Below are 12,152 nucleotides of genomic sequence, written 5' to 3'. Positions count from 1 at the left end.
TTCTAATGGGCACAGGGCTGGAGGCGACCTTCAAAGCGCCTGGGTGATAAACGGCCCTTATTAAATATGGCCCGGACTGCTGGGAACGTCCGGCGCCCGGCCAGCGCGCGGAAGAGCGCCCCTCGCCGGAGGGCCCTGGAGAGGCCCGAGCTTCCCTTGTATCCTAGCAAGGCCGCCGGCCGAGGCCCCGGCGCAGGCTCGGAAGTCAGCGTAGGGGTGGGGGCTTAGGGTGGAGAACCCGAGGGTGTGTGTGTGTGTGGGGGGGGGGGACAGTTGTAAGACAACTTCTTATCTGCCGCCCCCAACAGGCCCGTGCATCCCCATCCCCAGAGACTCGGCGTGAAAGGTTGGTGCGTTTCCCCCTGACTTCTTTTTGTCTGTTGCCGAGTGGCGTCTGCAAGTCTGAGCTGCAAAGTTACTGATTTGCAGGCTGCATGTTAAGGCAGCCCATGTAAGTAATTTCTCCGGGCACCCCAGCAAAGGAGAACAAATCGCTGACAAAGGCGAGCGCTTTCGATTCAGCGGCGTCGTTAAGGCAACCCCAAAGTATTCCTCCTATAATAAGTTCCACTTCAAAGGGTTTCTCATTCAGCGGTAACTGCTTCGCACTTTTATTAAGTCCGGGCTTTTTCACTCGGAGGAATCATCTGTTTGGTTATTTTTCATCGTGTTTATTTTTCACCATTCACACAGTACTTGTATTAAATAAACAAAGAACAATCGCTCTGCAAATAAAAGTGCTTAGGTGGGGAGAGAAGGAAGAGGAACTGGGGCTGGGGCTCTCCTGCCCGGCTCCCCACTCTTCTGACATCACCCACCCCCACCCCCACTTGGCTTTCTCGCTCCTCTCATTCTTCCTCCTTTCTCTCAAAACGGGAGGTTCTAAGGCGGAATCTTGACAAAAGTGGATGGAAAGACATATATATGTATTACATGTATTACATCTATGTAATGTGATATGTAATATATATTTCTAATCAGGTGAAGACTGACTGAGCTAACTTGGCGTGAAAGAAAAGGTCACTGCAACTGTATCTTAATAGAGTGTCTCGAATCACTGTGGACCCTCTGCCAGAGACTCCCCTGGCCATGCCCATTGCCATAGCAATGCCGACGCTCAGAGTGGATGTACTATAAAAGCTGTATTTTGAATTTCAAAGAACATGCCTTTGAACTTCTCGCTGCCTGATTAGGCACTCTGGGTTGTGTGTGAATGTGTGCCCCTGAGTGTTTCTGCGTGGGCATGGGTGGGTGGGGGATGGCAGAGTATGAGTGTCTGAGTTTTTGTTCATTGAGGGGAAGTATGCTAGCAACCTCAGGGTGGTTTCTCTATGGGTCTCCTTCCCAACCCTCCAGCCCTGGATGGGTGGGGTTCCTGGCTATTTTGGTAGACCTCGGGGTGGATGGGCCAGTGGGCAGTGTGGTGTGACAAGCTGAAAGTATTAATATGTTGCTGGATTGTTTTGTTTCTCTTGTTTTCAGCTTTCCTTTCTTCCTCTGATTTAAGGGGATCACTTGAGAAATCAGATTGTCTCCGCACCCTCCTACCCAGTTGTATGTCCTAACCAAACTGGAATAAAAAATACTTTAGGTGAACATCTCTTGTCCCCTTTCAAAAAGAGATGCTCGATTGATAGATAGAACCACTATGGTCTCTGAAAGCACCCACAAAATGTGAGATGTAAATGGCAAGACTGCAGAGTCTGCAGACTGTTGGGCCTAGCTTTCAAGGAGTTTGGGCCTCCTCTTTTCCTGTCTCCAGTACTATCCCTCTCTTGTGGCCGTCTCCAACTGCTTGAAAAGAATATAATCCCCACCCTCAAGCTCTTTCTTAGTACTTTAGATTTTTAGGAGCATTAGCTTTACCAAAGAACATCCTGAATGGGGAAATATATACATAAATAATACAAATAATCATGTGTTTGAAGATTCTCCTAGCCTGGAAAACAAAGGTAGATGATTTAAGCAGTGTCTGCAAGGGCCACGAGGGCCACGTTTTGCCCAGGAAAGATGAAGTCTTTGATGATAGCCAACTTAGTGTCAATACGTGGCTTTCTTTGAGGCATATTCAGATGGGAACGTCTTGCTTGCCAATTGCCATAGAAATCTTAACACACCATGAAGATTGTCCAAGCGCCAAGCCTTCCGTTCTGGACTAAATTACTTTGAAGTGGCGCAGGACGAGCAGTGGTCAATTTTAACTCTATAGACTGGACAGAGAACGCTGGGAGTGGGAGATTGTGCGTTTTAAAGCAGAAAATAAGAAGGGGAAACTTGTTTTATGCACTCTATACAAGGTTCTGCTCTTTGTCAGATATCTTTTATCTTTTATATTTCCCATGAATGATTCATGTCTTGGTGGCTTTGTGTCACCCTTCTTTTCACAAGAAACTTCATTAGAGAGCTATAAGTTTTCCCATTGATGGGGGCCTTCATTTATGAGTGTTTTTCTCCTTCGTGTGCTAGTCATTGTCATCTGGCTTCAAACGACTCTTTGCAACCTGTTTCACCTTTACTACATTTAACAAACCTGACTTTTAAAAACCTCTATAACCTTTTAGAGAACTGTTTGTTGACATCACTACCAATTGTTTTTAACTACTTGCCTTTTATCAGTTTTGTATCAGCCAACCTAAAAACAAGCAAACGTGTTCAGCCTTGTTAATGTGGATAGCCAATTGTATTACTTTAAGCCACTTGGGGTATTTTGTTGCCACAAATCTAATTTCTCTTTAATACCTGCCCCAAAATGCTGAGCTAAGTTGCTTATATCCACTCTACTTCCAAATAAAACACAATAAAATTGTATTCTGCTGCTACCACCTGATACAAGAGGTATTTGATGTGCATGACTCAACTTCTTTCAGGATGTTTAACTCCATAGCCATCTTGGTTCCTGATTTTTGTATCTGGAAACCTCTCACTGTCCCTCCATCTTTTTCTTGTTCTTTTTTACCTTTTTCTTGAGAAGCTAGGCAGCAAAGGAAGGCTAAAATTTGCTTTTCAGCTCTCTACTGATTAGGATCACTAAGGATATTATTAATTTTAACAAATGAATGCAGCAAACCCGAAGATTTATGCTAGTGTTCCATGCAACCTGCAGAGCTTACTCTTCATAAATATACTGTATTTTCTAGATTAGATTGTAAATTAAACCAAACTGTAAAAATATTCTATTGCTTGGGGAGGGTGAGGAAATAAACTGATCAAGGGAAGAGAGACTAATAATTACTATAATAATCACCACATGAGCAACCTGTTCTGTCTGGAAGAGAATGGCAGAACTATGTCATTATGTAAAACATAAGCAGTACATAGGAAGAATACCTTTATTAAATTTTTTACTTCATAATCATTCTTTCTATTGGAGGTACACATTTTGTTTTCATTTTAGGTGTATCACGATCTGGCAGAGAATTAACCTATGCATGGCAAAATACATAAAATACATATTCCTTTGTTTCATAATAAATAAACCTGTAGCATAATAAAGAATAGTGCAAACTACCATTGAAAAAGTTGTATAAATAAAACAACTCATTATAAATCAGGAGTATTTTGTTCTAATAAGTTTACGATACATAAATTATCCCCACAAAGTTCATAGCTCATCTTTGTCTATTTGAAAGAGCTTTAAAAGTGAATAATATGAAAATCAAATAAACTTTTAAAATGTAGAATTATTTTATATTCAAGTTTTATGGTCTTTTTCTTTATAAAGGAGGGTCTGCATGTTTCATATTCACTGCTACAATCTGAAGACAACATTGAAAGGCTTTCAAAGTGACAGCACCATGCACTGTACTAGTGATAGAATATATCTATAAACTATATATAATCTCATCAACACAATGCAAAAGAGACATGCAGGAAGAGTCCTGATTTTCACATTACATTGTTCATTCAAGTAAGTTTAAAAATATATTTTCCCATTTTCCTTCCTTTTTTTTTTTAAATAAATGGTACACCATAAATGACAATCTTTCACCAAAATGTATAATATAATTCTTTGGTGTGCTTTGAACTCTTCCAGAAAAAAAAAAAAAAAAGGATGTCTGACAATAAATTAATTCAACTGTACAAATAATAGTGTTCACATACAAGTTATTAACAATGACAAGACTACATCAACCACTCACAGCACACAAATTTCTACAAACCCTGGGGAGGGGGTGTCTTCAGGGTCTCTGAGGATAAATTAGTGCTCTTTAGTATATTTGTATGATGTTTATGATGGACTATGTTTTGCACACAAGATGTGTTGTACCAACTGAAAATAAATTGACTAAGAGTTATTGTCCTAGGTCCTTGACCTTTCTTATACTAGCTTGACAGCTCTGGCAAAGGTCACACATTCATCAGTGTTTGGTGGTAACTATAAACCTTTAAAAAATTTTAATATGTATAGCAACTCCCTCCCCTCTTTTAATGTAAATCATACTTTCATTTTCAAATGGGATAGTTATGCGTGCTCAGGTGGAAGAAAACGCATCAAAATGCAATTTCAGGTATTGAAAAATAAGGACTTTTTAAAAGGTTGATACAAGAGTATAAAAGAGGGGTTGGCCTCTTTTTAAAACAACAGCGTTCCCAAAAAGTAGGCATGTTGCCAACATCACACCTCCTTACACTTACCTGTTAATTTTGGCATCCCAAAGAACTTATGCTCTAAAACATAATCTCTTTATTACACAAGAAGTTTGGACAGAGTAAAGAGGCAGCATCTGAGATTTCAGTTTAAAAAAAAAGAGGAGAAAGAGAGCACTTGAATTTCTTCTATTTTATCAAATATCACAGTTTCACAGTTGTCTATTACAGCAGCTTTTTCTTCTCTCCACTTAGCTTGAACAATCACAGTAGCACAATATATGGAGATGAACTAAGGTTGCTGCATCTTTTTTTTTTCCTTTGTTAAATCATACAAGCAGGGTACTGAAGAAATAATCCTGTATAAAAATAGTGTTACGGTGAGATCAGTAATAAGAGTAGAAATCAAAAATTATAAGTATTAGAACTTAAAGGGTTTTTTACAAATATTTTTGGACACAGGTATAGTCCAAGATCTGTGGGCAATGCAGCAAGTGTGTGGTTTACAATCAAGAGGGCTTTGCAGAATTAGGGCCCAAGCAGGAGGCAGAGACTCCAGAGAAGCGCATTATGGTGTCAAAGGCATTCATGAGGCACTCCAGGAAATGCAGAGGGCCTTGTTGCTGTGTGGAGTTCTGACTTCATGCTCTTTCTCTCACCCTTTTAAAAACCATATATATTGCATTGGCAGTGTGTATCTCGATTAACTGATCCCTCCTTTCATTTTCCCTGGTACAGTTTGCTCCCAGGCCTGTCCCCCTGCAACATACAAGTCCAGCTTGGTTGGGTTTGTGTTTGTTTGTTTTCTAAGAAAAAAAAAAAAAAAGCCCAAATATCTTAATTAAATTAATTAAATGTACAAACACCATAGGGTTTCATACCGAATAAATAGGGCTAATTAGACCCGGTGGCAAGTCTGAGTCATGGGTTTGTCTCAGGCTCGGCATTGTCTCAGGTTAGGATATGGTCCAAGGGCTCCCACTTATTATTTTACTTATTATTATTACTGATGACTTCTAATGTATCGTCCGCACAACTTCAGAGTTCCCATATATCTCCTCATCTTCAGACTCAGAAGTGGTTCCGTTGCTGGAAGGGGTGTGGAGGTGGCTGGGAGCCCCACTGGCCTGGCAGACGTACCACTCATTGAGATTGGTCACCTGAGGGGACAGAGTGCTAGAGCGACTCCTGGTTGGGTCCAGCACAGGGGACAAGGGGGCACCCACTGGAGTCCCCACTGATGAGTAACCCAGGGCTCCTGGAGAAGGCGGTGGGGACTTGCAGTGAATCTTCATGTGCTTCCTCAGGGAGCTCGGGTGGGTGTAGGATTTGTCACAGCCTCGGATCTTGCAGTAGTAGGGCTTGTCGCTGGTGTGGACGTGGGAATGTTTCTTTCGATCACTGCTGTTGGCAAACTTCCTGTCACAGCCATCAAATTCACATTTGAAAGGCTTTTCCCCTGCAAGAAAACATAGGAAAGATTACCAAGTGCTTTTCAGAGACCTCTTACTTGAGAGAGAGATCTCAGGGCAAACATCAGGATGCATTTCCCATTCTCTTGAAGGCCAACTCCCGGCCTAATTCCTACTCCTAATTCCTATGTTCCAGGATGCCATGGGGAAGGGATACTTCAGGGACGGGCCTGGTGTCCCCTGGCCTGGAGGCTCTCCTTGGACCTGGGCTGGATGTCAACCCCTGTAGTACCGTAGGGGTCAAGGTGAGAATGACTAGTGTGTGTCCTGGCTGTGATACCAATCCAACTAGGACCCAAATACCCACGTCCTCGTTCCCCTCAGGATCTATACATGCAAGAATTCAAGCAGATCCCCCTGCCAAGATAAATACCGATAAAATGACACTTCCAAAGACACAGCTTGGGTGAAGACCAAAGAAAAAGAAAAGAAAAATAAACACATACTCAATTAAAAGCAAACTGGGGGTGGTACAGTAAAATTATAATAATGGCATTTGGTTTCAGAGTGTTCCCAGGATTTCACTGGTGGAAAAGGAAAGGAAATATAACAGAATCCTATTCTCTTCAGAAATAAAGATACCTATGAAACCCATGATCTCACCACTGGATTTTTTTTTTTTTTTACAAGCCTAGTTGGGCAGAGAGGCTTGTTGGCCTCTTCATTCTGCCAGCCTTCCTCACAACTTGCTGGACAGTTAAGAGCCTAGGAGAACAGAACCTTAACAAATGTTAGTAAAGACCACAGGCCTAAGCCAGAACCTGGCATTTACCTGATGCCAGAAGTAAGCTTATTCTAACATTGCTTAAGAGTCAAAAAAGATCAACCATTTACCAGAGTCTTTAGGCCCAAGGCCCCTTTAAGCTGCTCTACCCACCCCAGTAACACAATGCCCTTGAACACAAGGCCCCTAGTCCAGGTAGTAGAAATGCTCAGCAAGACAACTAGATATTCTGCCACATCACATCTTGGTATTAAAAAAGCAAAAACAGGAAGACTTAGTATCTATGAACTTAATGTATTTGAGTCCATAATTGAACATGTCATCTCATACGTATTATGGTATAATGATATATTCCTTATATTTAAATGACATAAAAAAGAAAGTTAAATTTCTGTATATTTCAGCAGCTACTCTGATGACACAAAAAGAATGATCTTTTCCTTGGTTTTTAATAATTTATTTTTTTTAAGTCAAACTATTAAGACAGCTTAGTGTACATAAGTTTCTGTGGTAGATTTTTCTTATACAAACATTTCAGTGTATTGTTCTCTTTTTTATTTCACCAATGATGACTGCTTCAATGCCAGAGTATGTTAGCACATCTGAAAGTATTTAGAATGTAACTTATCCTACCTGGAAATATTGTTTAAAAATAAAATGAAATATTACTCATACACCTCCTACAATGATCTATAAAGAAAGGGGAAAACACAACATAACGCAATGATAATCATAACCTCTAAAAATTCTCTGTAGGTGGGCTGCAACAAAAACAGTTAATCGAGTTTTATCAACACCAGTTATTTGTCCTGATTTCTGTATTTCACTGTAAGTTGGAGATAGTATTAATTTAATACAGCATTCTTCCAAAAGATCGTAATCAGCCTTTCCTCAACATGGAGGATTAAGTGGTTTTATTCACCCTATGCCAGTGTGCAATTTTCCCCCTTTTTTCCAGAATTCTCACGTTTCTGCACAAGCTACATATCCCGGATTGTGAAGAATAAACGGCTTGAATATTGCTGGTTCTGCTACTGCACATGGTAAAGAGAAGCATAAAGAATCAGACCGAGTAAGGGCAGATAAGGAGTGGAAAGAAAGGTAAAGAGCAGGGATAAAGGAGATAGAGGAAGAAAGACCAGAAGGAAAGGGTGATAGAATCTCCTGTTTTACTCAGGGGGGCCTAAGAAGGGGGGCAGTGATCAAGTTCCACCTGACTACAAAGGGTGAAAGACCTGTGTTTACATTTCAGATTCTGATAGAAGGGTCACGTCAGAATTTACTTACAGAGTTTGAGAGTGAGGGGAGCTACGTGTGATAACTCGAGTCCAGTCCAGAGGAAGGTTATAAACGGAATTGGGGGCACGTGGGTCAGAAAATGGGCCTTCGGGAGTGGCGGGGATTATTCCCTTTGATCAATCTGTTCCTGGATCCTGGATAACTCCCCCAAAAGCTACAGCTTTGTGGTTGGGAGGGGAGTCCGGGGCGGCCCCTCCCTGGACACAATGCTCAGTGGCTAAGCCGCCCAGGGACCGCCGAAAACACCCAGCGCGGGTTTGAGCATCAACGTGAGGGCGTTCGCATTCCTCCCGAGGGACCCCGCCAGATCCACGCAGCCACCGGAAACCCGGCTGGAATGCAACCTTGCGCGTGACGAGGAACCCGAAAACAAAAGGGCCCCCGGATCCTTCTGGGCACCCAGGTCCCCGCCCCCAGAAGCTGGCAAGCACGACCCCTGGGGCCAGCCCTCCAGGAGGGGTGGGAGGCAGCCTGTCCCCCCGGGGCCGGAGAGCCGGCCGGGGTCAGCTGCCGCGCCATCAATTTCTAGTTCCTTGCTTGACCTGGGCGGAAACGGCTCCGGGCAGCCTCCCTGCCCGCCGAGGTAAGGTCCACTCCCCCTCCGAGGCCTAGAAAGGCGGGAAGGGCCGAGGCCGGCTCTGCTTTTAGGGGTTCCGTTTGGGAACGGCTTCACTCCCCGCGCCCCGCACGCGCGGTTCACATTCCCGGGCCTCCGCCCAGTCGGGAAGTTCTGGGCACAGGGGCCCGCAGCTGGTTTAGCGGGCCAGGGAATTTTTACGCCAGCCTCGTGGGAAATTGCCTTTTGGAAAAATCATTAAGGCAGACTGATCCAGATGAGAAAAGAACTGTACTGGCAAACGAAACTCCCTCCCAGCCGGTCATCAGCCAGTCCGCAAGCGGCCTGTCAGGTGCCGGCGACAGGAGAAAGGCCCGGGGCTTCCAGCCTTGGGCCCCCGGACCTGGCTTCTCTCACAAGTCCCTACAAGGCTTCTGCCCGGGCCGCTGGCCAGGCGTTGGGGCCCACGCCCGGCCGCTGCCTCCTCGCCGCCGCAGCGTCGATAAATCAGCCAAGTAATTACTGAATGTAAACTCCAGTTACTTAAGTGTCCTCCGAGGGGTAATATTGCCTGTCCCTATAAATCCCGACTGCGCTCGCGCTCATCAGTGCTTCTGCCAAACGCGCTCGTCCGTACGAAGGGGCACAAGACTCATGGGGCCATCCCACTGCCCCGGGCCGCAGCTGCCCTCACCCAGGGCCGTGGCACCCCTAAAGCAGGGCTCGGGGTGGGAGGGGTCACCACAGCGCCTGGGGCTCCCCCCAAGTTCCAAGGCGTGGTAGGCCCCAAAGACCAAGGGAGGCTCTGCAACTCGCCCTGTCCTCCTCCAAGTAGAACCTTCTTTAAAAGGACAGAATCCAGTTTCTCCAGCACCCTCTAGGGCATGTATGATAAAATGTGTGACAGCGCGAGCGAGTATAGGTGTATATGAAGGTGTGTAAATGAAGTGTGAGAGTGTATGTGGAAGGTGAGTGTGTCCCAACAGTGAGAGAGGAATGTATGAGGGAATATGGGTGTGTCAAGTTGTGTGATGTGTGCGCACATGAAATTGAGTGTGGAGTGTGTAACGGTGGCGAGTGTGTGCGCGTGTGTGTAAGAGGAAGGACTCGGGGAGCCCGAGGGCTCATTACTTTCGCATTTTGCACCCCGCCCGGGAGGGACAGGACCCCCCTCCCCTCCTGGAGGGGCCACACCGAGCTGGGCCTGGTGGCCCCAGTACCGCAGCAAATCCCAAGCGCCCCTCGCACGCCCTATCTTCCGAGCGCGGTGACCGCGCGGGGCTTGCTATCCGATGGGGAAGGAACGAGCCACCGGGGCAGCTCCAGCTCCAGCCTCCCTTCCCCATCGCCCTCCCCAAGTTCCCGGGGCCGGGCGGATGGGGGCTGCCGACCGTCCTGGGCGCCTTCCTGCTCCGGCGGCTGCTGCTTCTGCTCCGGGGCGGCGGCGGCGGCGGCTGGAGCGCGTTGCCGGTCCCGGCGGAGGGGCTGCGGGAGCGCTGGAGACTCCACCGTGTGGGAACCCAGCGCGGGGCCTGTGTATGCTATCGAATTACTTATTCATAGAAAAAAAGGGGGGGAGAGAAAAAAAAGAAGTCACATGTCCGGGTTATACGTATGCGAAGAGAAGCAGCAGAAGGAGGGAAAAAGTAAGGCGAGCAGGAGAAGGAAGAGAAGCAGCGGCAGAAGCGGCGGCGGCGCGGGAGGCGGCGGCGGCGGCGCGGCCGGGGACAGACACCCACCTGTATGAGTGCGCTTATGGATCTTGAGGTTCTCGGAGCGCGCGAAGACCTTGCCACAGCCCGGGAAGGGGCAGGGAAAGGGCTTCTCGCCGGTGTGCACGCGGATGTGGTTGATGAGCTTGTATTTGGCCTTGAAGGGCTTGCCCTCGCGCGGACAATCCTCCCAAAAGCAGACGTGGCTGCTTTGCTCGGGGCCGCCCACGTGCTCTACCGTGACGTGATTCACCAGCTCGTGCATGGTGCCGAAAGTTTTAGAGCAGGGCTTGGCGCCGCCGGCCGGGGGCGGTGGCGGCGGCGGCGGCGGCCCGGCCAGCTCGTCGGGGTCGATCCACTTGCAGATGAGCTCCTGCTTGATTGGCTGCCGCATGTAGCGCAGGAAGGCCCCGGCCGCCCCTGGGAGGTGGGGGTGGTGCTGATGCGGGTGCTGCGCGGGCGCCGGCGGCGGTGGCGGCGCCGGGGGCGGCGCGTGGTGTTGCAGGTGGGGCCCCGGTCCAGCCGCCGCCGCGGCAGCCGCCGCTGCCGCCAGGTTCAGGTTTAAGTTCACAGCTCCGTAGCCATGCAGGGCGGCGGCTGCAGCGGCCGCAACCGCCCCGTAGTGCGCATCCCCAGAGCGCGGCGCGAAGGGCGGTTCGGCACGGCCGTACAGCTCAGCCGCCGCGGCTGCCGCCGCTGCCGCCAGCCCCAGGCGCATCTGGCCGTTGAGCGGGTGCGGGTGGCCGCCGGGGCCTCCCGGCGTGTCGTGCAGCGCGGGGAAGAGCGCCGGGCCCCCGCCGCCGCTGCCGTCCGGGCCGGCGTAGGTGCCGCTGGCCGAGATGAACATGCCGGCCGGGTGGGGAGGCGGGGCCGAAAGCTGGGGGGAGCCGGTGCCGGACCGCTGCTCCCCTCCGAGCGGGGCCCCGTGCATGGCCACCGCGGGGGCCGTGGCGGAAAGGTCCCTCCGGAGGACGAAGTCCCTGCTGTGGCCTTTGCCGCTGCTGCCGCCGCCACCACTGTTGGTGGTGGTGTAGCCCGAGAGGGCAGGAGGAGGAGGAGGGGGAGGGGGTGAAAGAGAGGGAGGAAGAGGAGGGGCTGGGGGCGGGGGCGCGGAGGACTGCACGCTGCTGCTGCCCCCGCCGCCGGGGTAGGTGCTGGCGCCCGGGTGCACGACCGAGGCTGCAGCGCGGGCGGCGGCCGCTGGGGCCTCGGGCTGTGCGGGGAGCGCCTGTGAGTGAGGGTTGAGGCCAAGCGCGCTCGCCTGGGCCATGTGCTCGGGTCCGAGCGGAGTGATGGCCACGCTGGGGTCAGAGCCCAGGTCCCGAGGGAGGACGTGCGCTGTTGTGGCGCGGTGTTGGGAGTGGGCGGGCGGGCTGCCCAGCGCCGGGAAGCCTGTCATATTCTGAAATGGCCTGGCCTGAGCCGTTGCCAAATCCGCTAATCTCAGCGCTGGCGGGTTCCTCTTGCTCAAAGGGGGCTCCATCAGAACTACACAATCAGACCCATAGACCCTCACTGGGGATACTTTTTTCCCTCTGCCCGCCTTCAAAAACATGTATATATTAGGCGCTCTTTAACTTCTTTGTCCTGGCTTCCTAACTCTGCTTATTCCCGTTCCCACTCTGTCCTCCAGCGATTGGCAGAGCGAACACCACATTTGAGCTGCACAGTGGGACAGAGATTTTGGAAATGGCAAGGGTGGGATTGGAGGGAGCCGCGTGATTGGCAGCAGCCGCGGCTGCCCGATTGGCTCCCTTTCAGGCCCCTGGCCCAGCGGGAATCCGCCCCTGTGCTCACTGACG

The 12,152-nt window shown here is 49.0% G+C and overlaps 1 protein-coding gene across 1 annotated transcript; it reads right to left on the bottom strand.

Moving 5' to 3' along the window:
* Window positions 1–4,812: 4,812 nt before the first annotated feature.
* Window positions 4,813–11,905, bottom strand: ZIC5 (Zic family member 5). The gene is made up of 2 exons (XM_032496724.1): window positions 10,378–11,905; window positions 4,813–6,046 (listed from the first exon to the last, which is right to left on the bottom strand). Exons 1-2 carry the CDS (start codon window positions 11,903–11,905, stop codon window positions 5,604–5,606), a joined length of 1,971 nt encoding a protein of 656 aa, XP_032352615.1. The 3' UTR covers window positions 4,813–5,603.
* Between the last annotated feature and the right edge of the window lie 247 nt (window positions 11,906–12,152).

The sequence above is a fragment of the Camelus ferus genome, chromosome 14 (genome assembly GCF_009834535.1).
Source record: "Camelus ferus isolate YT-003-E chromosome 14, BCGSAC_Cfer_1.0, whole genome shotgun sequence".
Lineage (NCBI taxonomy): Eukaryota > Metazoa > Chordata > Mammalia > Artiodactyla > Camelidae > Camelus > Camelus ferus.
The sequence above is the reverse complement of the archived record's forward strand: the minus strand, read 5'-3'. Positions and strand labels throughout refer to the sequence as shown.